At 42.0% G+C, this 27,711-nt stretch overlaps 1 protein-coding gene across 2 annotated transcripts in view; it reads left to right on the top strand.

Annotated features, from left to right (window-relative positions):
* Positions 1-27,711, top strand: part of DNAAF9 (dynein axonemal assembly factor 9) — a 136,435-nt gene that overhangs the window by 43,566 nt on the left and 65,158 nt on the right. The window contains exons 8-17 of one of the 2 annotated variants that reach the window (XM_039224527.1): positions 4,541-4,639; positions 9,060-9,115; positions 10,766-10,901; positions 14,863-14,944; positions 15,913-15,949; positions 20,199-20,283; positions 21,667-21,743; positions 23,471-23,515; positions 23,894-23,939; positions 27,402-27,513. In XM_039224527.1, coding sequence (XP_039080458.1) covers positions 4,541-4,639; positions 9,060-9,115; positions 10,766-10,901; positions 14,863-14,944; positions 15,913-15,949; positions 20,199-20,283; positions 21,667-21,743; positions 23,471-23,515; positions 23,894-23,939; positions 27,402-27,513 — 775 coding nt within the window. Of the gene's footprint in view, positions 1-4,540; positions 4,640-9,059; positions 9,116-10,765; positions 10,902-14,862; positions 14,945-15,912; positions 15,950-20,195; positions 20,284-21,666; positions 21,744-23,470; positions 23,516-23,893; positions 23,940-27,401; positions 27,514-27,711 lie in introns of both variants that reach the window. The other variant, XM_039224519.1, reaches the window with a different exon arrangement.

The raw sequence follows: 27,711 nt of genomic DNA, 5'->3' as shown, positions 1-27,711 counted from the left end.
AGTGGTGCCATGGATGTGGACTTTGAGCCTCCAGAGAGCAGGATGCCAGCGTAGGGCCAGGAGTTCTGACTCAAGTTCAGCATCTTTTGCCACCAGCCAAGAATGAAGGCGCACTGACATGGTCTTGAGGTTTTCAGACCTTTGCTACATATCTGACCTGGATATGTATCTGGGGCTGTCTTCTGGATTTGGCTTCAAAGAACCTGAGCAGATAAACTTTCCCTTCTTCATCATGAGATGTAACTGACCAATTCTACCTACACACACAGTATCCATTGGAAAAATTGGAGAATACTGTGTCTGGTGGAAAAAACAGGTTCTGGATATCTCTTGCCTAGATATATTTCCACTTCTGCTCCTTTTTAGTATTCCATGCTTATGTAGGTCACTTTACTCTGAAGTGCCTCACTCTTCTCATCTATAAAGCGCGCATAGAAAATACAAGGATGTTAGAGCTTTTCAAGACTCTGTGTGTGTGTGTGTGTGTGTGTGTGTGTGTTTGCGCGCGCGCGCACGCGCGTGCGCATTTGTGTGGGTATTTCATGTATAATTCTAGTTATTTTTAATATGAAAATTCATTGCATCTTTCATTTCACTCATAGCATGGAGCTGAAAGCAGTATTTAATGATTCATTCTGTCTTATTCTGTAATTAGTACTAACACATCTGACTCCCTTGAATTTTTTTGGAACAGAGTGCCCCATCTTTTTTTGTGTATCCTCCAGAACACACAGACTGTCTTGGACCCTGGATTGAACCTGATAGCATCAGATCAGGATCCCAAACTCAGGAGGTCTGGTTTACTGGACCAAGGCACAGAGGTGGTAGGGCAGGGCAGTCTGACCCAGTTAATTGTAGATTACCAGTTACAAATATGCACATATTTGGGGCCTCCTGGGAGGCACAGTCGGTTAAGTGTCTGACTCTTGATTTTGGCTCAGGTCTTGATCTCACAGTTCCTGAGTTGGAGCCCCGCATCGGGCTCTGAGCTGATGGTGCAGAGCCTGCTTGGGATTCTGTCTTCTTTCTGCCCTACTCACTTGTGTTCATGCTTGCTCTTTCTCAAAATAAATAAACTTAAAAAAAAATATATGCACATATTTGTATGTATATAATACATCTGTAAAAATAGAATGAGAATATTTTCCAAAATGTTTTTCCTTTTAATTTTTTTTAATGTTTATTCCTTTTTTGAGAGAAAGAGAGAGACAGCATGCGAATGGAGGAAGGCAAAGAGAGAGGGAGACATAAATTCTGAAGCAGGCTCTAGGCTCTGAGCCTACAGCACAGAGCCCAGCACAAAGCTCGAACTCACAACTTGTGAGATCATGACCTGAGCCGAAGTCAGACCCTTAACCAACTGAGCCACCCAGGAGCCCTGTATTTTCCAAAATGTTAATAGTGATTTTTGTTTTATATTTTCTGAGTTTTCTGGAATGAATATATATTATTTGTGTGTCTGTTTTTAAAGACTTTTTATTAACACAGACTCAGAAAAGAACATAAAATTAATGTATAATTTAATAAGTAATTATAAAGCAGAACAACAGAGTCTTGCCACCCCGGAAGCAGTTTGAATGCTTTTTGCCAAACCTACACCTCTCTCCTTCTCCCCCAAGAATAACTCTATCATTGGGGCGCCTGGGTGGCTTAGTCGGTTAAGCATCCGACTTTCGCTTAGGTCATGATCTCGCGGTTCGTGGGTTCGAGCCCCGCGTCGCGCTCTGTGCTGACTGCCGGCTCAGAGCCTGGAGCCTATTTCAGAGTCTGTGTCTCCCTCTCTCTCTGACCCTTCCCTGCTCACGCTGTCTCTCTCTCTCTCTCCTAGAAATAAATAAATAAAAATATTAAAAAAAAAAAAAGAATAACTCTATCATGAATTCTATGACAATAACCCCATTACTTTTCTTTGCAACTTTATCATCAAAATGTGCTTCCAAAAAAAATAGTTTAACTTTGCCTGTGTGTGTGTGTTTAGGCTTCTTTTAATCTATAGGTTCTCCCTCCATCTCTTTGTCCCTACGCCCCCACTCACTGTCTATGTATTAAGGAAACCAGATCATTTGTTTATAGTTGTCCTCATTGGGGTTTGTTGTTCACATTCCTATCATGTAGTTTAACATTTTCCTTGTTTCTGTATTTCCTTATTATTGGTAATTGAATCTAGAGGTTTAATCAGTGTCAGGATTGGTTTTTGGAGGGAATATTCCTTCTGGGAGGGTATTGTATTCTTTACAAGAAGTATATATGTGTAATTGAATCTCTTTATTTTGTGAACAGTTGTTGATGTGCAGTCCTTAGATCTTTAATTGATCAATTAGATCCTTAATTCATCATTTTAAACTGGTAGTATTCCAGTTGTATAATTCCTTCTTCATTTATATTCTCTAAAGAGAAATAATTCAGCTTGCTATTTGGTTATGTAGTGGTGGAGTTCATGTGGGAAAAACAGGATAATTGTTTGAATTCTTTATTTATCAATTTTCAAAATAAAGTTGGGTCCCAGCCATTCCCAAAAGTAACCAGTTAGTTCTTTTTAATATATCTCATTTTGAACTCATAAATTGAAACCTATTTGATGTGTTTCTATCCATTGTAGTTACCATCTTTGCTGATGTTCACATTGTTCCATCTTTGGACAGTGGCTTACTTAAAGTTGTTACAAATTGTTTTAACGCAATCCTAATAGTCCTTGATAACTTCCTTGCCACATACTCTGATAAGCTATTCTTGGGTTCTTTTATACATTTCCTGTCCCAGGTCTGAAATCTGTCCTTTCTCTAATAAGTTCTGGTTTGTTTGAGGAATGGTATTTTAGCACAACAGTCTGGGTGCTAGGAATGCTCATTGGTATTGGTTTGGTCATCGTTTCTAGATCTCTTTAATAGATACAGCTAGGAAATTCTCTGTGTGTGTGTGTGTCTGTCTCTCCATATATGTATACAAATATTCTCACATATGTACCTGATTTTTTTTATCCCAAATTATATATAAAACATATTGAGAAAGTAGTATCAGCACTGTCACCTCCATGATTACTGAAAATAATTTTAGATGTATATACACATATATATCTGTATGTATCTATAAATAAAATATAGATCGTCTGGGCAGCAAGCAGTGGAGCCATCAGTAAGAATGTTGTTTACACAAAGAATTCCTAAGCAGGAGTCCATTGTGTTTTATGCCTAGGGCCAGAAGTAGAGTCAATACCTGGCTGACACAGAGCGTTAGGTCTGATACTTGTTTATCCCCGACTGGGAGAGAAGAATGGAGGAGAGCATAGATCCAGCTAATCAGTTTTAGTGCAGCAAACAGAATGCCTGCTGTGAGCAAGGCACTAGGCCAGCGCCCAACATACAGACACTTAAACTGTGTTACATGGACAGTGAAGATAACTTATCTGAGTACAAATTATCAGCAACTTCAGAATAAGACAAGGATACTATTTGGGTGTCTTAAGCAACTCATTGCTGATTTTTTTTTTTTGGTTACCTGATGATATTAGAAGGGAAAGCCAGTAGCACACAAAGCAATGTGTGGTGACTGGGAACCAGAATGAGTTCAGAGAGAAGGCTGAAAAGCAGCTGGGATGGGGAGGGGAGGAGGCTGTACAAAGAGGAGAGTCAGCTGGGAAGGACACAGAGTTCCACAGTCCTCCCACTGCCACTGGAGGAGGGTGTGAAGGAGGAGAGGGCTCTGGGCCACTCGTGGCACCACCCAACTTCTAACTAAGGTCATCTAATTTGTCCTTAAAGCTCCACTGATGTGACCCTTTTGGCACTGGATGTACCTTTCTTTAAGGTACATCATAAATAGATCCCTCTCTCCAACAAAGACTGCTAAAGTAAGGCACAGGGTGGCCATTACTGCCCTTTTTAAAAAAAAAAAAAACAATTTTATTATACTATAATTTATATACCGTAAAATTCACCCATTTAAATGTACAGTTCAGTAATTTTTAGTGAAATTTACAGAATTGTACAACCATCACCACAATCGAATTTTAGAATATTTTCATCAACCCCAAAAATTCCCTTGTGTTCATTTCCAGTCAGTCTCTGTTCCTCCCTGGCCTCATTCAGATCACTGATCCTACTTTCTGTCTCTATAGATTTGCCTATTCTGGATATTCCATATAAGTGGAGAATACACCAGGTGCTCATTTATCTGCCCTCTTTCATTTGGCATAATGTTTTTGAGGTTCATTTATTTTATAACATGTATCTATAGTTTGCTGTTAATTTTTTTTAATGTTTGTTTATTTATTGAGAGAGAGCGAGTGGAGGAGGTGCAGAGAGAGAGGGAGACAGAGGATCCAAAGCAGGCTCTTCACTGACAGCAGTGAGCCTGGTGCAAGACTTGAACTCACAAACCATGAGATCATGACTTGAGGCGAAGTCAGACACTTAACCAGCTATGCCACACAAGTGCTCCTTCTGCTAACTTTTAAAACATATTTAAATAGTCTGGGACTTTGACATCTGATTCATGATTCTTAATATAACCAAATGCATTATCCTTTTCATTTTCTTCATAGGATTTGGTGGCTTTTGAACATCAGTGGACTAGCTTCTTTGCTAATTTTGACACAGAAATCCCTTTCCTGCTGGAACTTTCTGAATCTCAAGCGGGTGAGGTATGTAAGGGAAGGGTCAAAGAGAAAGAAAATCTTGATTAACTTATTGTTTCTGTTTTTGTTAATTTTTTCAGAATACAACACTACCAATCCTAATATGTTGGCTATTCTTTCCTTATGCTTTGTTGTATGCTGTACAGAAGTTTTTAACCCCCATGCCAGCCTACCAACCTCTATAAGGAAGTTGGGTTTTTTTGGTACCAGCTTCTGAATAAGGATAGTCATTTTTCAGTGTCATGATACCTCTGTCAGCAAGGAATTCTGTTGGGCACTACTTAATAACCCTAGAAATAATTCTTCACGTATGACACCTTTGTCAGTTGAGCCTCTAGGTAAACTTTTTTTTCCATGCAAGCAATGATGAGGTTACTGGATTGAGGGTGAGATTCACTCCATGAATAAACAGATGTGTCTAAATCAAGAACCGACGCACAGGCCTGCCTCCAAAACTAGTCAGTAAGAAGAATCAGAAGAGAAATCTTGAGCTTGCACTTGAGCCTACTTTGGTTTTGCATTACCAGCCTCAGCTCACCTGTGTTGAGCTGACCCCTGATCTTGGGAGCTGATGTTGACCTTTGCTGTCATGCATTTTACTTTTACATATGTTATAAACCCCACCAGTACATTGCTATTATTTTTGTTTAAGCAGTCAGTTATCTTTTTAATCTTGTTTTATTTCTTTTTAAAAATATTTAAGTAATAAAAAAAATCTTACATATTTGCCCATGTAGTTACTGTTTTTGTTGTTTTGTTTTGTTTTGTTTTTTTAATATTTTTTTATTTCTAGGAGAGAGAGAGAGAGACAGCGTGAGCAGGGGAGGGTCAGAGAGAGAGGGAGTCACAGACTGAAACAGGCTCCAGGCTCTGAGCTAGCAGTCAGCACAGAGCCCGATGCAGGGCTCGAACCCACGAACCGCGAGATCATGACCTGAGCGAAAGTCAGACGCTTAACCGACTAAGCCACCCAGGCGCCCCTGTAGTTACTGTTTTTGATACTCTTCATTCCTTTGTGTAGATCCAGATTTCCATTTGGTATGATTTCTTCTTCCTGAAGAGTGTCCATTAATATTTTTCATAGTGAAAATCTTCTGATGATGAATTCTTACAGCTTGTGTAGGTTTGAAAAAATAACTATTTCACTTTCATTTTTCGAAGACATTTGCCAATTCTTGGTTGACTGTTTTTTTTCCTTCTCATAGCTGGAAGATGCTGCACTGTCTTCTCACTTGCATTGTTTCTGATGGTCTGCTCTTTATCTTTGTTCCTCTCTGTATACCTGAGCTTTTTTTCCCCTCTAGCAGCTTTTAAGATTTTCTCTCTCTCTCTCTCTCTTTTTTTTTTAACTGGTTTTGAGTTATTTCTGGTGTGTCTCACTATAATTTTCTCTATGTTTCTTGTGCTTGGCTTTTGTTGAGCTTCTTGGATCTGTGGATTCATAGTTTTCATCATGTTTGGGAAGGTTTTGGCCATTATTCGTTCAGATATGTTTTCTGCCCTAATTTTTCAGAGACTAATTACCTCTATATTAGGCCACTTGAAGTAGTCCCACATCTCACCAATAGCCTTTTTAGTTTTCTGGAGGTTTTTTTTCTTTTCTCATTACTGTGGTTCCAAGAGTAAAAGATACTCAAAAAGGTATATTCTGTGACCTGTCCCTCCTTGTTTCCTACCATCTTCTTCTCATTCACTCTGTGTCTCCACCATTTTTCACCTACTCTACTACCAGTAGATAACAAATCTCTTCATTTCTGATTTATCTTTTTTTTTTCTTTTGCACAAATGAGCAGATACATGTATATTTTCTTATGTCCTCTTGCTTTTTTTCATTGAATGGCAACATACATGTAGTCATTTCCACTTTTTTCATTTAACAAGAATATATCCTAGAATTCTCCAAGTCAGTTCATTGAGATCTTCTCATTCTTTGTTATGAGTCATAGTATTACAGTAAGTAGATTTGTAATTTATTTAGCCATTCTCTTATGTGTGCTTATTTAAAAACTTTTTTTAATGTTTTTTATTTATTTCTGAGAGAGAGAGAGAGACAGCGTGAACAGGGGAGGGTCAGAGAGAGAGGAAGATAACAGAATCTGAAACAGGCTCCAGGCTCTGAGCTGGCAGTCAGCACAGAGCCCGACGGGCTCAAACCCACGAACCATGAGATCATGACCTGAGCCGAAGTTGGACGCTTAACCGAATGAGCCACCCAGGTGCCCCATACGTGTGCTTATTTAGGTTGTTTTCAATATTCTGCCATTGCAAACAGTGCGATAGTAAATAACTTTCTGCTTATGTGTTTTCATATTGTTGGAGGTTTGTATACCTAATAATGCGGTTGCTGGGTCAGAAGGTAAGTGCATATCTAGTTGTGTTAGCTATTGCCAAATTTCTCTTCAGAAGGGTTGACCAATTTGCATTCCCACCAACTGTATATGAGAGTGCCTGTTACACCACAGCCTCACCAACAGGATGTATTGTCACACTTTTTAGTTTTTCACCATCTCATAGATAAGAAATGGTAGCTAAGTATCATTTTAATTTGTATTTTTGTATTAATGAGTAAGCTTGAACCTTTTTTCATGTTTGAAAGCCACCTTATATTTTATTTTCATATGTTTTTTCCTATTTAAATATTAGTACAGTATTATTAACTGAACTAGAGGAAATAGTGATTGAATGAACCTCATAGGCTATTAGGATTACTTGAAATAATACATTTAAGTGTCCATCACAGGTCACATAGTAAACCTCTGTAAAATGTAACAATTATTTTAATGTATAAAGAATTTTTGCAGATTAGTAAGACTTGCAAACACCAAAACTCCAGTAGATGAACATCCAGAGGATGTAAACAGTTAATTATCAAAGGGAAATCCACATGACCATTGAACATGTTTGAATTATATACTCTATTTCATTAGAAATCAAGGGAATGTATAATATAGCAGCAGTGCGGTACCATTTTTCATTTATCAACTTGGAAAATATATTTTTAAATGGACATTTAATCCACAGTGTTTGAGTTTACCCTGAGATAGGCGCACTCATGTATTGTAAGTGGAAGTGTACATTGATAAAACTTCTTTGGAAAACAATTTGGCAATATAGATCTGTCTTTTTACCCTATAATTTCATTTCCACATCTGCTTTAAGGAAATAATCAAAGTTGTAAATAAAATTTATGAAAAGTTGTTTATTACAGTATTATGATATAAGAAAGTTATTAGCAATATAGATTTCCAAGAATAGAGGGCTATTGAATAAACTTTGGTACAGCCATATGCTCTCGATGTACCATAGAGAAAAGATAGGAAGAAAATATATCAGAAAATATAGCAAAGTTAACAGTTCTTAAAGATTGTTATATTCTAAAATAAGTATGTATTACTTACATAATTGGAGCAAGAGGTAAACAATAGATATTATTTAAGGGAACTAAAATTGCCTTTTGAAAGGGAGACAGGCAAACCATGAGAGACTCTTGAATGCTGACAAAAACTGAGGACTGATGGATGTGGGGGGGAGGGGGGGATGGGCATGAAGGAGGGCACTTTGGGGATGAGCACTGAGTGTTATGTAGAAACTAATTTGACAATAAACTATTTGTAAAAAAAAAAAATAAAATAAAATAAAATTGCCTTTTGAAATTTTGACCCTTTTGACATAGTCTCTGCAATCAATTTTTGGTCAGTGTTTAGCCTAGCATTGTACACACCAATGCTGAGAAGTTACTTCTGTGCTTTCCTGGGAAACTTCTTTCCGTGTATTTCTAAGTTCTGTGAATTCTTTCTCAATGCTGATTTTAAATTAGTATGTTAGAATTTATATATATATTTCTTTATTAGTAATGTAGAGAAACAGGGGCACCTGGGTGGCTCAGTTGGTTAAGTGTCTGACTTCAGCTCAGGCCCTGATCTCATGGTTTGTGGGTTCAAGCCCCAGGTGTCTGTGCTGACAAATTCTCTGTCCTCCTCTCTCTGCCCCAGCATGCGCTTGCTTGCTCTCTGTCTTTATCAAAAGTAAACATTAAAAAAAAGAAATGTAGAAAAACAAATTTTAAATAGAAGGGAAAATTCCTACATGATTAGTAACTCGGACCATAGATAATAGTTGGTCCAATTTTGTTTTAGTAATTAAAAATCCATAAAATTTGACATGAATTTCTTTTCTTTACCTTTCTTTTTCTCTTATAGCCTTTTGTCTTTATTTCTGTTGCTGCTTGTTTGCTTCTTGTCCCCCAAATTCATGTTGCTTTCTGCCATATATGTCTTTCCATGTTCTTATAATAATCTATAAACACCTCTCTCTCATTCTGTCTTTCAGATACACACTCTATACCTATGCACATACATATGTCAGAGATAGTTGTGATTGTTTTATAAAATTGTGATACGTAATACAGTGTTGGCTTCTTTTCTAGCCATTCAGAAGTTACTTCAGTCATGGGATGATCTCCAGCCATATAACTGAAAACAGGTAAGTTTCTTGGGGAAGAAGGGTGATTGGTGGTAGAGAAATGGGCTTAACAAGGGGAGTGGGTGTGAGGTGGCAACCTCACAAAAAATGTAATTACAAACTCTGATTGGTGCCATGAAGGAAAAAGAACTTGGTACTATGAAGACCATAGCTGGGGAGCATGGCCTCCTCTGGGGGGAAATCTGAATGATGAGCAAAGATAATTAAGGGAGGGGCTCCTGGGTTGGCTCAGTCAGCAGGGTGTGTGACTCTTGATCTTGGGGTTGTGGATTTGAGCCCCACAGTAGGTGTAGAAATTACTTTAAAGTAAAATCTTTAAAAAAAAAAAAAGATAATTAAGGGAGAAAAGCATCCTGAGATGAGAACATAAGGAACATAAAAGAAGATGAGTTTGGTGGAGTATAGGAATTGGAGGAGAGTGGCCTTCCATGGAGCCAAAGAAGTTGGCCAGGCCCGACCATGTAGATCCTCTTTGGCCATGTGAAAGATTTCAGTCCTCCTGAAAATAACAAAGGCATTAAAGTCTCTGCATGTGTAAAAGGTTGTGCTCTCTGCACTGTGGAAAAGAGACTGTAGGAGAACAAGAGTCAAAGCAGGGTAGCTGTGAGGAAGCATTACAGTCATCTGGGGAGGAAATGATGGCAGCGTGAACAATGCTTGTAACCATGTGGATTGAGGGAAATGGACGACTAGTGGGTTGACTGATTGGATTTAGAGGGTTAGGGGCAGAAGAAGTCAAGGAGGCCTATGGAAGCCTCTCAGGTCTGGCTTAGTCCCTGGATGGATGATGGTTCTGTTTATTTACTGCAAGAACTAGAAGGGGAACAGGTGTAGTGGGATAAATCATGAAAGAGGAGAGGGGAGGCAGATAGCTGAAAGTAAAACCCTAGGAATATTCTAAGACAGAGAGGAGAGGAGGAGAATGACTGACTAGGGAGACTGAGAAGCAACAGCCCTTGCAGGGAGAGGGTATCAGGTGCTGCTGAGAGACCAAGGAGGGGCAGGCTGAAGACTGTCTAGTGGATTGGCTGTTTGCTACATGAAAGTCATTTGGTGACTTTTTGCAAGAGTAATTTGAGTGAAATGACTGAGGGGGTCAATTGAAGTGGGTTGAGAAGTGAAAAGAAAGTAAAAACAAAAATAAAAAGACAAGTCTAACCAAGACAGGAGATGGAAGAAGGGGACACATGCAGGGCAGGTGGGTGTGGTAGTGAGAACGTTTGCAGCCCTACTCTCCTTTTCCCATCCTAAAAGCTACTCCGAATTTCTGTTGTCTGCCTGCAGTCTATCACAGCTGCTATCATCCTTTAAAATTCCTGTTTCTACTAAAATGCTATTGTGTGAAACTAGAATTTTGCTCCATCTCTGCATCATGAACAGCAGACTTCCAGAACTTTCTCCTTAAGAAATAGGATAAGCTGAATATAAAAACCTGGCTTGGAATTTAGTTATGTCCCTAAATGATCTCTATGGGTCAATCAGAGATATCTGGCATTCCTTCCCACCCAGCAAGGAGTGTTAGGGGGGGCTGTATTGACCTCTTTGCTCAGACCAAAGACACCACTCTGAGAACCCCAAGAACCCACTCACTGGAAAATTGTCCTGGCCAGGACTCTCTTTTCTAATCACGTTTCTCGTTTGCCACTCCAGCCCTAATAGGCAGCCATTCGTTCTCTTTGGTAATCACTCCACACAAGAAAACCTGAATGCTGGCAACTTTAATTTCCCTTCTGAAGGGCACCTGGTACGCAGCACTGGTCCCAGTGGGAGCTTTGCCAAACACATGGTAAGTGGCTTGACTACCTGCTGTTTAATTGGTTTTATTATTAAATAGGAAAGAGGAGAGGATAAGGGTAACCTTTCCAGTTAGTGTATTTATTTAACCTTGAACTTGAAGTTGTTTTGGAGTGAAAGAAGTGATTGCAAACTGTATTTATAGAAGTGCTAGGTATAATTTGAAAACATCATAGTTAATTTTTAAATATTTAAAGGAAAAAGGTTAAAAAATACTTCCACAAACCAAACTCTTTAAGTTGTCATAGTAGTATTGTCAGTAGAATGAGAATTTTAAATTAACTTGGAAATAGAGTCATCTAAGCCTGAGTTTGTTTTGTCTTGATGGTTACATTTCAGGACATAAACCTTGAAGGTCACTGTTCTTGTATTGAGGGTGCCAGGGAGAAGGCTTTTGCATTGGGTGGTAAATTATCTACTATGTTCTTTTAAAGGAAACATTAGACTGAAATGTGAGACTCTAGTGATGGTAATTTAAGATATTTTCAGAATGTTCCTGATAATCAGGAAATCTGGGGAGGTAGGTACTATTTTTTAGTTTTGATTGGAGCACATGAGACCTACTCTCTCAGGACTGAAACCTCAGATCTGCCTCCAAGCCAGTCAGGAACATAGGGCTGCTTGAATAGATATGCTGTCAGGATCTTTTTTTTTTTTTTTTTAATGTTTTATTTATTTCTAGGAGGGATAGAGAGAGACAGCTTGAGCAGGGGAGGGTCAGAGAGAGAGGGAGTCACAGACTGAAACAGGCTCCAGGCTCTGAGCTGGCAGTCAGCACAGAGCCCGACGCGGGGCTCGAACCCACGAACCGCGAGATCATGACCTAAGCAAAAGTCGGACGCTTAACCGACTAAGCCACCCAGGCGCCCCTATGCTGTCAGGATCTTACTGCCCTGTAATGGGAGGGCTCAGGCCTCATTTTAACCTCCCAAAGCACCCTTGGAATATACAGAAAATGCCAAATGGTATAGGCTTCTTTGTGTAATCTTATTTGTTGTCTCTACATGTTAAATTAAAACTTAAGGAGACTAGCTGATTTCTGCTTCTGGGAAGATGGAATAGACCTACTTCTTCCTATTCCTTCTGCTAAGTACAACTAAAAACCCTGGACACTGTATGTAAAAGAAACATAGGAAGACTCTGGAAGGTAGAAGAAGGCAGGCTGGATGAGAACCTTAGGACCAAAGGGACAAAATGGCAGTGGATTTTTCTGGGCTTCCTTTTTGCCTGTATATCCCAGACTGGATATTGGAGAAGTTGACAACCCAGAAATGCTAATAGGCACAGACCTAGAAAGCCCTAAGTAAAGTCTGTTCTCTATAGTGGAAGGACTAGGAAGGGGACAGCCTAAAAAGACCAAAAACTTTTAGGGGCGCCTGGGTGGGTCAGTCGGTTAAGCATCTGATTTTGGCTCAGGTTATGATCTCGCAGTTCATGGGTTTGAGCCCCATGTCGGGCTCTGTGCTGACAGCTTGGAGCCTGAAGCCTGCTTCAGATTCTCTGTCTCCCTCTCTCTGCCCCTCCCCTCGCTCATACTCTGTTTCTTTCTCTCTTAAAAAGTAATAAAATAAACCTAAAAAAAAAAAAAGACAGAAAACTTTTAGATAACAGCTATTCAATTCCAGCCAAACCCCTCAGAAAAAAACTGTATCTCCATCTACCCCTGCCAACAGGGCTGAGTGAGGAGCCTAGATGTCCACCCCTACCAGGCTATAACCAGGCACCATTGCCTTACCCACCCACCCCCTCTCCTGTCAGTATTAGTGTTAGAGAAGGCCCAGCAGGGGACCATGACTTTCATCCCCACTGGGCACCAGTGAACCCTCCCTCCCCTTGTAGTATTATCTGTGGAGACAACAGGGGAGCCTGGATGTCTGCCTCTACCCCGCAGTAACGAGGTGTTCTTCCTTGGGATGCTATCATTGGAGGCCAGGGCAGAGTCAGGACTTGCACCACCACTCAGCTGTAACAAGGCCGTCGCTTACTCGTAGTGTCTGTCACTCTCCCAAGCCAGGGTGGTGTCAGCAGAGGCATATTGGGGAACCTAAACCCCTGTTCCTGCCCAGCAGTAACAAGGAGCATGCACTCCTGGCGCGTGCGTGCACACACACCCACACTGGGTGTCAGCAGAGTCTGTGTGGAGAACCTGGAGTTACACTCCTACTTGGTAGTAACTAAACAGTGTGCTCCCCTGTTCAGCCACAGAACCAGTGTCAAAGGAAGGCTAACTAAAGTGCGGGATTTAAGTAAGATCCAGATCCTACTTTTACTTTCGGTGCTAACACGTAAAGAGCTTAGAAATCATCTCTCCCATCCTTACAACAAGACGAAAGCTAAAAAACCTAAACCCAACAACTTTTCTTGGAGTCATCAAAGAACTGAAGTCTCAAGGCAGATCCACTCTGAGATCTAGAGAGGTGAATCCAGAGAGTCACAGCCAATGTCTGCCTACCTGGAGCAGAAACCACATGTAAACAACAATTTTGATGAACTCCTGGAAGCTGAGTATGGACTAGAGGGAGAGAAGGAGACTTCTGGAGGATGTAGGGAGGGCCACACACACCTGTGGGTTTAACTTCTTTCTGTACACCTACAACTGCTCTTCAAAATAATCTATTAAGTTTTTTTTTAATTTTGCAAGTTCTTTACACAACTTTCTATAATAATTGGGGATCTTTATTTTACAAGCACGGAAATTTAATGAGGTCGAGGAACTCACATGAGATCTGGTCCTGGGGTATGGGTGTGGGATCTGAGATGATGACCTTTTATCTTCATTCATCTCTTTTTCAGTGTAACATACTTACCCTTTCCACTTCTATGCCATTTGTGAATAATTTACAGATTAATAGGTGACAGGTAAAACATGCAAATCCAGATTATTTGGATATACATCATATATGTAAATTCTCTTGTACTGATTTCTTTTAATGTCTCAGTAAATTAGATGTGAAATTTGCTTATACAAATTTTTGATATAATCTCAGGAATCATGTTTGAAACGTGTGGCATCTTTAAAGAAAACTTCAGTTAGGAGAAATTTGGAAGTCCAGGGAACATGTTTTATTGAGGAAATATGCCCATTAACCAACGATTAGAAATACGTGTGTGTGTTTATTTAGGGTCATGGCAATATTGATCATATTCATGATGGTGAATTACAGAGTAGTCATAACTAGTCCTTATTACAAATCTTTGGATTCATGGTGTTCACAATATTACAGAAAAATGCCATGCATTCTCTTGTGACTTCCTTAAACATTGGAGTAGAATGAATATTTGTGTCACATTTAGTGTTTTTTTTTTTTTAAATATATTGTACTAATTTCTTTGTCTTTAGTTCTTATAGTAGCATTTTTGTTTTGTTTTATACCTGATATCCTGGGAACCCTGATGAGATGCTGGATTTTCACAAGAGAAAAGGACATCTGTATCCTCCTTTGTATAAATGAACAACTAAACAGAGAAGAATAAGAATTTTAAAATCTAGAGAACTTATTTTCTTTTCTTCAAGGCCTATGTATAGAGATGAAATACAAATGAAGGTGGGGACCTGGGGAGCACTGTCCTTGAATTTATACCTCCCCCACACATATGCCTGTCATGTTGGCCAAGGACATCACTGTGAAAGTCCTGGACTATTAATGGCAGTCAAAATCTAAGCATATTTCCTCTTTTCCTTCTAAGTTGTGAATTCATTAGCATCATGGGCTGACCCGACAGCAACCTTACGATGTAATCAAGTTTAAACACACGCACACACACACACACACACACACAAAATACCTTTGGAAAAAGAACAGCTAAACATGACCGTTTTCCCTGTGCCTTTAAAAAATAATAAATCATCTGTTGGTGAGATAAAATTGATTTCTGTTAACTCTTTACTTTTCATTTGTCTAACAGTACACACCTAAGTCCCTGCTCCTGTTTTACTTTTTTCTGACATCTAGGTAGTACAGTGCGTCTCACCAAAGGGACCCCTTGCCTGTTCAAGAACATACTTTTTTGGAGCTACCCACGTTCCTTACTTGGGTAAGTTCCTGTAAGTCATCATCCCATCAACTTACCTAATGAACTAAATAGAAGGGGACTCACAGTTTACTGCTTTCCTCAGAAGCTTGTGATACCTACTTTGTAGGCCTCCAACTCCCTCTCACATTCCAAAAGGAGAGTTGATGTGCCTAACACATTTCTCAAAGAATGTATTTCAGGAGGAATAATTATCAGCTCAGGACGTATATAGTCTAACCATATGTGAGACCATGTGCTCAGTGTCAGAGGGTAGGCAAAGATGAGTAAGTCTTAGCTGGAGATAGCAAGAGGTGTGGGCTACAGTGGGAGTTTGGGTGACTCAGCCAGGTGCCTGCTATTCTGTGAGGAAGGACCTTGGTAGAAGGGTACCTGTCAACTGGGAACATTCGCAGGAGCAAGTGCTCCATGCTGCATGGCCATCCAGAAAGGTTAGGCCCCCCAGAGCTGCTCTCCTTGCTAGGGTGACCAGAAGCTGCAGATACCAAGAGGTATAGAGAAGAACCTCTAAAATGAATGAGGATTTCAGCACTGCTCCACAGAACAGAGTATAGCAGAAACCAGATTTTCACCTGGGTGTTGCCATATAAGTGGCAAGATTCTGAAAGAAGCATGATAATTAAGGGTCAGCTAATTAAAGAGACGATGAAAGAGGCAGAACTGAGCCTACTTAATTATACCTCTTAACTTATAAAATTAAAAATAAAGACAAGAAACATTCCAGAGCCTAAAATTCCCCATGTCTTCTCTGTTGTTTAGTGGTAATGCTGAGTAAGTTGTCAAAATCAGTGTCAGGAGTGAAGGACTAGGAGGATACCAGGCGAAGCTAAGATTCTCTTTTGTTTGTGCTTATACTGTATTTAACCCAAAAGGAAAAAAATGTAATTCTCGACATCTCCTTCTAGTCTCCTTCTGAAATGTTTGCATGTCTTGTGATATTGTCACACTTAATTCATGGTTCTCTTTCACAGGTGAGGAGAGTAAGCTGCCCAAGAAAACTGAACAAATGTAAGTCTTCATTTCTGTCTTATTTTTTTTTTCTTTTTTCTTTGTATTTATTTTTGAGAGAGAGAGAGATACAGAGAAAGCAGGGGAGGGGCAGAGGGAGAGGGAAACAGAATCCCAAGCAGGCTCCGCGCTTCCAGCGCAGATCCCGACGTGGGGCTTGAACTCACAAACCATGAGATCATGACTCAAGCTGAAATCAAGAGTCGAACACCCAACCAACTGAGCCACCCATGTGCCCCTCTGTCTTATTTTTTCTTTCTCAAAGTTGAGTTACTCAGAAGTGGCTGTCCCATGTACCTCCTTTGAGATCAGCAGTGGGTAGGACATCAGGGTGAAGCAGTGAGCAGAGCTATGGTTTCCCAGCCCCTGTCTTGGCGTGGAGTCCTGCTGGCTTTGACATGTGCTCCTCCCTCCAGAACTCAGGAACTTTCTACCTGCACACCCATGCATTTCAATGGCCTGACTCTTCTTCCTATGTCTTCTACACAATATGTTTTGTATCAGAGGCTTTCTCACTAATAAAACATCCTGAAGTGCATTGAGAGAATCTGTGAAACCCCATCTGGTCTGAGTAGTGTTTCCTCTGGAGTTGACTCTCAGGCTTAGAGATCAGAGCTAGGATCTGAACTCAGGCTGTGCAACTTTAGAAAGGTCCTGGTGTTAACTTTTTTCCCCCCACATAGAACAGGAAACCAAAGATAAGAAATAAACTCATTAATGTTTGTGTTAGTCTGCTTGGGCTGCCATAACAAAACATCACAGATTGGGTTGCTTAAACAGCAGAATTTATTTTCTCACAATTCTGGAGGCTGAAAGTCCAGGTTCCAGGTCCAGCAGCGTTGGCCTCTGGTGAGGTCATTCTCCTTGAGTTGCAGGCCGCCACCTCCTTGCTCTGTGCTCTAGTGGAGAAACAGAAATCTCTGATGTCTCTTCCTCTTCTTATAAGGACACCAGTCCTACTGGATTAAATGATCTCATTTAACCTTAATGACTTTCTTAAAGGTCCTATCTCCAGATACAGTCACATTGAGGGTTAGAGTTTCAATATGAATTTTAGAAGGACACAATTCAATCCATAACAATGCTGGAACTACTGAATTCCAAAAAGGAATTTTCCTTCAGAAATAACAAACATAATAGGGTTCTGTTATTACCTAAATATTCCAACTTAAACTACTATGGTCTAGACACGTGCTTCCCAAAGGCCAATGGTGACAGGCCACAAAGAATCATCTAAGGATCTTTTTATAAATATATGATCCTCAGGCTATAGTAGTTCCCAGAATTACTGAATCATAATCTCTGGGTTAGGAAACACTAAGCTGTATTAGAAAAAATAGGAATAGAGTCAGACTACAGAAAATTTGGAAAATAGAAAAGAAGGTAAGAAAAATAAGATCAGCTATAATTCCTCCTCTTTGGCACTATCCTTTAATATCTTACTGTGTATCTTTCTGGGTTGTTTTAAATTCTACACTTACGTTTTGTATAGCTGTAATTAATGTGTGTGCAGGTTTTTTTTTTTTTTAAGAGAGTAAGAGCAGGGAGAGAGGCAGAAAAAGAGGGAAAGGAAGAGAATCCCAAGCAGACTCCACAATGTCAGCACAAAGCCCGATGCAGGGCTCAAACTCACAAACCATGAGATCATGACCTGAGCCAAAATCAAGAGTCAGACACTCAGCCAACTGAGCCATCCAGGCATCGCAGTGTGTGTGCAGTTTAAAAATATTTTTTTAGGGGCGCCTGGGTGGCTTAGTCGGTTAAGCGTCCAACTTTCGCTTAGGTCATGATCTCGCGGTTTGTGGGTTTGAGCCCCACATCGGGCTCTGTGCTGACCGCTAGCTTAGAGCCTGGAGCCTATTTCAGAGTCTGTGTCTCCCTCTCTCTCTGACCCTCCCCTGCTCACGCTGTCTCTCTCTCTCTCTCTCTCTCCTAGAAATAAATTTTAAAAAAAATATATTAAAAAAATAAAAATAAAAATATTTTTTTAAATGTTTATTCTTTGAGAGAGGAGGAGAGAGAGTGAGATAGAGAGAGCATGAGCAGGGGAGGAGCAGACAGAGGGAGACACAGAAACTGGAAGCAAGCTCCAGGCTCTGAGCTGTCCGCACAGAGCCCGATACAGGGCTTGAACTCATGAACCTCGAGATCATGACCAGAGCTGAAGTCAGAGGCCCAACAGACTGATACACCCAGGCACCCCTCTGCAGTTTTTGAATGTGTGGATTTAAATGTCTGCACTTTAGCAGCAAGTCAGCCACATTCTCATGTTCGTGGGTATATATAGCCTTGCTTTGTACCTGCTGGTACTTTTATGTCAGCTGTGCTTAGCCACTAGATCTTCATTCTGGATCTTTGGCATTTCTCCTAAACCAAATTCGTTTGTGCCCTGCTTCAAGGACTGGTATTGAGGGGTGCATGGGCCCGTATTGGGAGACTAAGTCACAGAGCTGGTGGAACTTGGGCCTTGTGGAGTCCTAGGGAAGGCAATAGCAGTGCTATCTAGGCATGGAGCAGACTTTTCCCTTGTCATGAATCTTGGGCCTCCCATTCAGGCCATTTTGAGTACATAACCAGGTACCTTTGCCTTCAGCTCTTATCTGAAGGTCTGTATAGAAGTCCATGTGTGGGGAGATCTGAACAGTGTTGGTGCTGAATGATGTCTGATTCAGGCTGGGTGGGAAAAGGAAGAAGACCTATATGTCTTTGGTATTGGTGTTGAGGTATGGAGGATTGTGGTCTTACTTGGAAGTGGCCAAGCTCATCATCAGTGTCCCTGCCAGGCCTACTTCGTACCAGGAGAGACCCCTCTCTCATGGCCTGGCCAGCAGTGTTCAAGATATGCTGATTCTGGGAGCTATCATTTTGTTATACATACTTTTTCTGTCTTTTTTTCTTCTACCCAACTCAAATCCCTTACCTGTAATGTGGAGGTGTGGTGCAGGAGCCAGAGAGGAAATTAAAGAAGTTGGCAGTGTGACATGGCACAGTAGAAAAGCATGAGGCTGGCATCAGACCTGAATTCAAGTCTGCCATTCATTTTCTGTGCCATGGACAACTTATTCCACCTTCAGAGGCCATGCTTCTTCTGTAAGAGGAGAGGATTAGACCAGATCATTTCTGTGTTCCTTCCTGCTTTCCAACTCCTGTCACCTTCCTTTACCTGTTAGGAGATTCTCAGGCATAAAAAAAAGATGTCTTCTGAGGGAAGGCTTTATCACTTTCGTGCTAGGGCACCTTCCTTGCTTTTCAGGGCCTCGTGGAAGAACCCCTTCTCTCTATAATTATCCTTGTAAGATCTCAGATCTCCCTCCCCTAAAGTTGTAGTTCTCAACCAAGGGCAATTTTACTGCTTCTCTCCCCCCAGCGCCAGCCCACCCCCAGAGACGGTTGACCATGCTGGAGACATTTTGTTATCCCAGCTGGGGTACTACTGGCATCTAATGGATAGAGACCAGGGGTGCTGCTAATAAACATCCTGTAGTGCACAAGACTGACCCCATGACAAAGAATTATCTGACCCAAAATGCAGAGATTGAAAATTTCTGCTTAAGAAGAACCAGTCTTGGATTTTCTAGGGACCTTCATAGCAGTCCCAGTCTGGCAAAGGAAAAAAAAAACTTAGATTCACTTTGGGAAGTGAGAAGTCCAAGAGAAAGAACAAGACTGGCGAGCAGGGAGACTTTAGGAAGAGAATGTTTCCCCTCAGAAGCATTCTCTATTCTCTAGATCAGGTAAGCTACTTGGAAAGTGGTCAGTAGCTGGTAATTTGAATTTAAGTGGAGCTCGTCTTCTCCTCTACTGATCTCTTTTGCCCCTGAAGTCTCCTACCCTGAGGTTCCAGTAACAGCCCATAGCAAGCCGAGGGAGATGACATGAAGGTGTGCTGAGCTTGGTCCTGGAAAAGTGAAGTCTGTACCATGACACTGAAGGGATTCAGGCTCCTGACATAGAGGGGCTAGGGAGCCCACAGATTTCTTTTCTCTTGGATCACAAGAAGGGTAGGTTGGTTTTCTGAGCAGAATTAAGAAGAGCTGGCTTTTCTTATCATGGTTTAATAAGAGCAAAGTATATCCCAGGTATGGGACACATGGCTTTGAAAGGTTTATAAATCAATGAGTTCCATGTTTGCACTTTTCTCATTCTGTTTAAAAATCCATTCCTTTAAGGAATGTCATTTATGTGCATGCAGCATTTGTTGAAATCTTATGATGCTATAGTTAACCCATATTTTTTTGTTCTAAAGTAGGCTCTTGTCCCAGGTGTATGCTGGTGTTATTGAGGCTGTTTTGGCTGGCATTGCATGTTATACTAAAACTTCCAGTGTAACAAAGGTAATTCAAATACCATGTTTCTCTTTCCTTAGTAATTATTTCAATGTAAAACTTCCTATCCATCTGTTTTGGCTTTGAACACCTGGGGCCTCAATGGAGCTGGCACCAGACATAGAGATGCCTGGAGAGCGTTGGCTTCTGTTGCCTGTGACCGAACTGCTGTTGTCCTACAAAGGACCACTAATCAGCACTTCTTTGTAGATCTCTGGTTGTGTTAAAGAAAATGATTCTGTAGCATAGTGTTTTAATTAATAGCTTTTTAAAAATCCTTTTAAAAGTTAAAAATATAGATTATTTTACACTGAATTTAGTAAAGTTAGGTAAGTTTGATTCTTTAATGTTAGGGAGAGAGCATGCAAGTGGGGGAGGGGGCGACGAGAGAGAGAGAGAGAGAGAGACTGACTCTCCAGCAGGCTCTATCTATGCTCAGTGCAGGGCCTGATGTGGGGCTCGATCCCACAACCCTGGGATCATGACATGAGCTGAAATCAAGATTCAGATGCTTAACTGACTCAGCCACCCAGGCTCCCCAAGTTTGTTTTGAACTATATAGTGTGATTTCCTGTAATTCAGTGTTTAAAAAAAAAAACAAAAAAAAAAACTAAAGATTAGAAAACCTGACTTGCCTTTCCTAGACAAGCACATGTGTTCTCGTTCTCTGACCGTTCTCTTGCTTGCTGTTTTGCGGTTAACCTGCCCTGCTGAGTTGGATTCCTATATCTGACCCAGTAAGGAGATGAGAAGAGTCGGCTTGATGCCTCCCAATGCCAATAGGACCTTTCCTGAAGGAAGCCATTTGACATTGGAAAGGTTGTGTATGATGTAGATACCAGAGACACTGTAGCCGTAGTCACCAGCTCCCTGCCATCTCCCCTCCTCATTGAACTTGAATCCCTGGCACAACTTGGGATTTCTCAGCCCTTTAGCTGAAAGCTTGTACACTGTCAGTTCTCCCACCTTTGTTGTTGTTTTTTTTAACTGATCTTTTGTAAATCTGGGTATTTGAATATTCTTAGCATCTGACAGAAACTCCAAGGGCAGTTAGTCACTCCCTCAGGGCCAGGGGAGAGGGGAGGAGAAAACACTCTTCCAGACCTCACAATGGCATCATCCCAGCTGGTTACAGTTCCCAGCAGATCAGGTTCCAGTGCCCACCTGTCTGAATGAAGTGTTTCCTGTGAAGTCAGCCCAAAGAAAGCAGGCACCTGTTTCCCTTAACACCGTGTTTTCACTTTGATCTATTGATGTATACAAAGCAGTCATATAGAGGGGAGGGGCACAGTGTTCTCCTGGCCAAATGTTAGAAGAGTACTTCCTATCAGTGATGTATACTCTTTCCTGCTCTGAAAGCTCATTGTCTCTGTTTTGTCATTGATTTTACAGGCCAAGGAGGTAGCTGAGCAGACCCTGGGATCTGGGTTAGATTCCTTTGATTTGGTGCAGTTTAAGGCAGCCCTACGGTAAGCAATGGCTGCTATTTTCTATAAGGAATTATTTTTAATGTTCATTTTATAAAGACCCTTTTCTCCCTTGAATTTGATACTCTATCAAATTCTGTCTCCTCTTTGAGAAATGTTCCAGTAAAATAAGGGGATGTATGAAGGAGAAACTCATGATCAGGACTTTGAAAGGCCAAGGAGCCTAAGATGGAGGGACTGTATGAGAAAGAGTCAGACACATTCCTGATGACAGAAGGGGAGGCAGATCAATACCAGAGGCATCGGAGACCCAGGTTCAGAAGTTAGAAAGGTGAAGCTTTTGAAATTTGGGGACATGAGAGGTGAAATTTGTTGGGTCAAGGTCCCTGGGCATGAGAAGACAGTCACTGCTTAGAAGAACCTGGCTCTAGGACTCCATGCCCTCTCAGGTGATTGACACCCTGAGCCTGGCCCTGTCTCAGGGGCTAGATGCTCTGGGAATCGGGCTTGCTGTCAGTCTAGCCATCACACATCTCCTGGCACATCACAGAGGCCTTTGTGTGGTCTGTGTCCATAGCGAAACTTTCATGGACCCAGTCGACCTAACCCTCTGTCCATCTGAGGACAACTAGGTGCACTTTTTTGCAAAGGAGATAGAAGACACCAGCATTAGGGAATTTCTTTAAGAGCACTATGGGATGTACCCTGTGGTGCCTGAGTTCTATACCCCACATTTTCTTACATTACAGCCCTGGGTAGTGAGAAGGAGCACTGAAAAAGAGAAGTCAGTCAGTTGATCTAACAAGAATTCTATTGCTACAAGTCCAGGAGTGGAGGGAAGAGCCAGATCTCTTTGGTGCAAGGCTTGAGGTCCTTTTCCTGTGAGTCTTCTGGATCTTGTAGCTCTGGCCCTAAGAGAAAAGGGACAGAGGAAGTACATTCCCTTAAGGCCTTACGCTGGCCTGGATTGTCTGTTCCTGGCAGACCTGACTTTGAGAAAGCACTTTTGCTTTCCAGCTGTGTGACTTGGGACAAGACAAGGAGTTCTCTGAACATCTGTTTCCTCATGTTCCCGCTATGCTGAAAGACTAGGCATGTAAACATTAGCAGCTGTCACATGGGGCTCTTCTATGTCACCATCGACACAGCTGGCCTATTCATTTTCTCCATTCCCCAGGGCCTTGCATAGTCCACTCAGGCTCTCCAAGACAGGCCACCTTTCAGCCCAAGGCCTTTAACCCTGGCTGTACCTCCCAGCTGGAGGAAGGAATACCAGGCAACAGGAGAAGCATCTCCCACGGCCAGCCCTCCATCTGGAGCCCACTCCCTTCTCTCCACAAGATCACTTCACTGAGTACCCTCACACCACATCAGATTAGCAAACCATCTCCCAAGAGGAGCACAGGACTTGGCCTCTGCTTGGGCTCTGAGCAGGGATGGCAGCTTGATCCAAAGGTAGTAAAGAAGAGGAGGATTAGGACAATATGTCACAGCTGTGGGTCAGGAGGTCATGGGCCACTAGAGGGTCTTCCCAGTCTGCAATAGACAGCAGTTCTGTCACATGGTTCTCTCATGCTCTGTCCAAGAGTCAAGGCAGCCCTGAGAATCCGCACAGAGGTAGAGCTATGACAAGTCAGACTCTGGCCCCACTCTTGGGAAGCGTGCCGTGAGGGCCCAGCACAGGTGCATTGCAGCTGTAGGTGTCTGGGGAGGGCACCAGCGCTCTGGTCACCAGGAGCAGACTGACTTCTTTTGTTTTGGGTCTACAGCTCCAAGATGGCTTTTCATATACACGCTGTGAATAATCAGGGAAGGTAAGTGTGTGTTTGTGGTGCATGCTCATTTGGGGCAAGTTTTAGGAACAAAGAATAGGAGAGGGGCTGTCTTGTAACCGCTGATGTGGGTGAACTTCATAGAGTTGCACACCTGGCAGTGGCATCATGCCAGGGTTTGGCTTGGGGCTGACTACACTCATCTGGGACTTTCTACCCTAAGTGCTTCCCACTGAAGCACAGGGCGTGGAGGTAGGAGGTAGACCTAATTCTCTTCAGTGGACTATGTACTAATTCTGCTTACATGCAACCCAGTGCCTTGAAAAGCCCTGAAAGAAATCTGGGCCTGTGGGTTGCTGCCAAGTTGAGAAAAGAGAACATTGTAAATGTCAGATACATCTCTCCTGTCTCTCCTCCTAGGATTGTGCCTCTGGACAGTGAAGACAGCTTATACTTCGTGAAGACGGTAAGCAGAGCTGTGATAAGTCAGCTGCCAGAGAATGGCCTTTAGAGGGACATCTGCAAGGGGTGAGAGAAGGATGTGGGATTCTTGGGCAGTCCACCCCTTAGCTCAGGAAACCCGTCTATGCTCGGGAGTGTTCCAGCTGCAGTGGGAGGGGGGAGCCTGTGCTTTCTGAGGGTGCCCGGGCAGCTGTGCCAGGCCCACCACATCATACCCCCATGCCTAGGCTTCCCAGAGTCGTAGCTGGAGGCTGGGGGAGACACTTCTCCTAAGGTTAGGAGGGCTTCTTCTCAGTGACTGAGATTGCTCTGACCGCATGTGGAAATGTGAACAGAGGACAAGCCTGCCTCAACACAAACTGATGAGTTTTCAGTGGCTTCTCTGTGTTCCACGGCCTGTGCTGATGCCCTTAACAGGGGTCTGTGAAAATAAATAAAAACAAACAAATAAACTACAACCAGAAAACGGGGCCTAAGTCTCCAGTGAAGAGGTGGTCAGAGCAGAACTTTCCAACCCATGTGCTGAGAGTACATTGATGGGCCAGATGGGTGGTTTACAGATGCAGCAACCCCAGGCGGGCTGGCTGGCATGGCCTAGGGAAGCAGAGTTTCTAGACTAGTTTCTCCTGGTCACAAGCCAAGTCCTCCGTTTATCCCAGTGCGTTCTGATAGGCAGATTGGCAAGCAATGTGTGAGAGGATGGTGGCCCATCAGGCCAAGATTCTGGGTGAAGTACATATGGGCACAGATTATGCCTTGAGTCTGTTCTGTGGCTACTGCCTGAGCCTTGATTCCAGTGAGCTTCAGTCACCAGGAACTTGGTGCACAGGTGTGGATAACTCCGTGCAAATGCATGCCTACCACCATCACCAGTGGAAAAACAGTAGTATTACCTAAAGAAAGTAGTATAAAGGGTAACTTTTTAAGGTTGTAATTTCTCTTTTTATAATGTATCTGCTCAGTGTATCTGTCACCATTTTGTATTGATGTTTGTTTAGATTTTATTAATTGACATCCTCAAGATGCTAGAAAATACTTTCTGATATTAAGTGATAGTGCTTTATCTCCTTGCCAGACTTTAAGCCCTGACTTCTCTACTTAGACTCTTGTGCAGTGCTTTGGAAGGTGCTTTGCACAATAGAAGATAATCAGGAGTCCAGTGGAATCTCATTATTGTGTTAAGTATGCATTCAGCAGCTGCTAATAAAATAGAAAAGAAGAGAGAAGTTGTTGTTTTCTGTCCAAATCCTGTCCTTTCCAGGCAGAGATGAGGTTCTGCCTTTTAATTTTCTCTCTCCCCTTCTTCAACATCAGAAGCCATACATGAAAGTAAGGTATTGGGTATAACCCACAGGACTGTCTTCTTGATTGGTCTAGGAACCAAAGTGGGTTCTCATTGCCACTTAAGAGAGACCACGTAGCCCAGGAGGGTTTTCTATCTTTAGATGTTTAGAATTCTTTGGAGCAGATTTAGATTAAAAAAAAAACAAAAAACAAAAAACAGTTGTCAGACCTATTCAGAAAGCTAACTAAAATAGGGGCACCTGGCTGGCTTAGTCAGTGAAGCATGTGACTCTTGATCTGAGTTGTGGGTGCAAGCCCAATGTTGAGTGTAGAGATTACTTAAAATCTTTAAAAAAAAAAAAAAAAAGACGGATGCCTGGGTAGTTCAATGGAGTGAACATCCACTTCAGCTCAGGTCATGATCTAGCGTTCCATATGAGCTCGAGCCCCATGTCGGGCTCTGTGCTGACAGCTCAGAGCCTGGAACCTGCTTCAGATTCTGTGTCTCCCTCTCTCTCTGTCCCTCCCCTGCTCACGCTCTATCTCTCTCTCTCTCTCTCTCTCTCTCTCTCTCTCTCTCTCTGTCTCTCAAAAATAAACATAAAATTGGGGCGCCTGGGTGGCTTAGTCGGTTAAGTGTCCGACTTTCGCTTGGGTCGTGATCTCGCGGTTCGTGGGTTCGAGCCCCGTGTCGGGCTCTGTGCTGACTGCCAGCTCGGAGCCTGGAGCCTGTTTCAGTCTGTGACTCCCTCTCTCTCTGGCCCTCCCCTGCTCACGCTGTCTCTCTGTCTCTCTCTCCTAGAAATAAATAAAAAATAAAAAAAAATAAACATAAACTTTTAAACACATAAAAACAAACTTAAAAAAAGTTAACTAAAATATAAAAGCCTGCTTGTCACTTTTGTACATTCTTTTTTCATGACAACATGAGAAATTAACAACTTTGGCTTTAACTCTTTTTTTCCCCCCCTCAACTCTTCTGCTGCTCTTCTGTGTTTGGAAATCTAGCAATTTCTTCAAGAGCCCCAGGTCTCTTTGGTCTCTGTCCTGAGGGTAGTGCAGGGGTCCCAGGCTGGGACGAAGATATGTGAAAGTGGGCTCTGCTTCAGGGGCTCTGCACCTGGGCATTCATTCAGCCGCGTCAGACCAGTAAGAGACGGTACCTGAGAGGTCTCCTTGTGCTACTCATCATGTCCCTCACCAGATTCTCAATCATTCTAGACCCTGGCTCTGGCTCGTACCGTTTTCTGCATTTCTTCTGCTAGATTCCCCCTGAATTGTTCCGTTTTCATTAGTTTTAATATGAACTATGGCTTGTTTACCAGACATTCAAGAGCTCTCTCTGTTGCTCCAATTTTTTTCCAGCCTACTGAAGCCTCTATTTTTATTTATCTTGCCATAAAAAAACTGAAATAGTTTTCTTTTCATCTTCTTGGTACTAAAAGAAGCATTTGCAAGTGTCGACATATACTCAGAAATATCCATGAAGACCTGTGTACTAAATGAATGACCACCTTTCCAGGCTTGTCCAGAACTTGAGCCCATACCAAAAAAGGAGTTAGTGAGCAAGTAGAGATGTGCCAGGATGTGAAGATTATGCAAGTATTACTGGAAGAAACACCTGCAACTCTGAGAGGCCAGGGCCTCATCACAATTAAGAAGGAAGGCTGTTAGGTTTCTCTTAGGGAAGATAAGCAGTTCGAAGGACTTTATAGAAACCTAGTAATACTCCAGTGGCCCAGAGCTCCAGGGTGGCTCAGTCAGTTAAGCATCTAACTCTTGATTTCAGCTCAGATCATGATCTCATAGTTTGTGAGTTCGAGCCCCTCATTGGGCTCTGTGCTGGCAGCGCAGAGCCTCCTTGGGATTCTCTGTCTCCTCTCTCTCTGCCCTTTCTGCTTGTGCTTTCTCTCAAGATAAATAAATAAACTTTAAAAGAAAAATACTCCTCTAACCTGTGTGTCTCTGATGCAGCAGCAGTTGCAGAGATGGATGGGTGATACTGAAGTCTTCTCCCAGTTCTGAGATGTAGTTCAGGATAACTTTGGTTTTCCTTAGAAATTCTTGAGTATTCTTTTGAAATGTGCCTTAAAGCAGTATTTTGTGGTTTGTTTCTTAAGGGTCTCTCCCTGAAAGTTTAAGACTGAAAACTGGCCTAATGCTGTTTTCTTATTTGATACAGGCTTGTATGACTGTCTATGACATTCCTGACTTGTTGGGAGGAAGGGGATGCTTAGGGTCTGTGGTCTTCTCAGAATCCTTTTTGACGTCACAAATCTTGGTTAAAGAAAAAGGTAAGTGTTTATAGGAGGTATTTAGAAAGCAAAACTTGTTTAGGAGGAACTTAACTGAGGACTGGGGGAGAAGGGAAATGGTGAGGGAAAGGGAGAGAGGCAAACCATGAGAGACTCTTGAATGCTGAGAAACAAACTGAGGACTGATGGATGGGGGGGGGGAGATGGGCATGGAGGAGGGCACTTGTGGGGATGGCA

The sequence above is a fragment of the Hyaena hyaena genome, unplaced genomic scaffold (assembly GCF_003009895.1).
Source record: "Hyaena hyaena isolate Hyena2069 unplaced genomic scaffold, ASM300989v1 scaffold_16, whole genome shotgun sequence".
NCBI lineage: Eukaryota > Metazoa > Chordata > Mammalia > Carnivora > Hyaenidae > Hyaena > Hyaena hyaena.
Note: the sequence above shows the minus strand (reverse complement) of the source record. Positions and strands in the feature narration are given on the sequence as shown.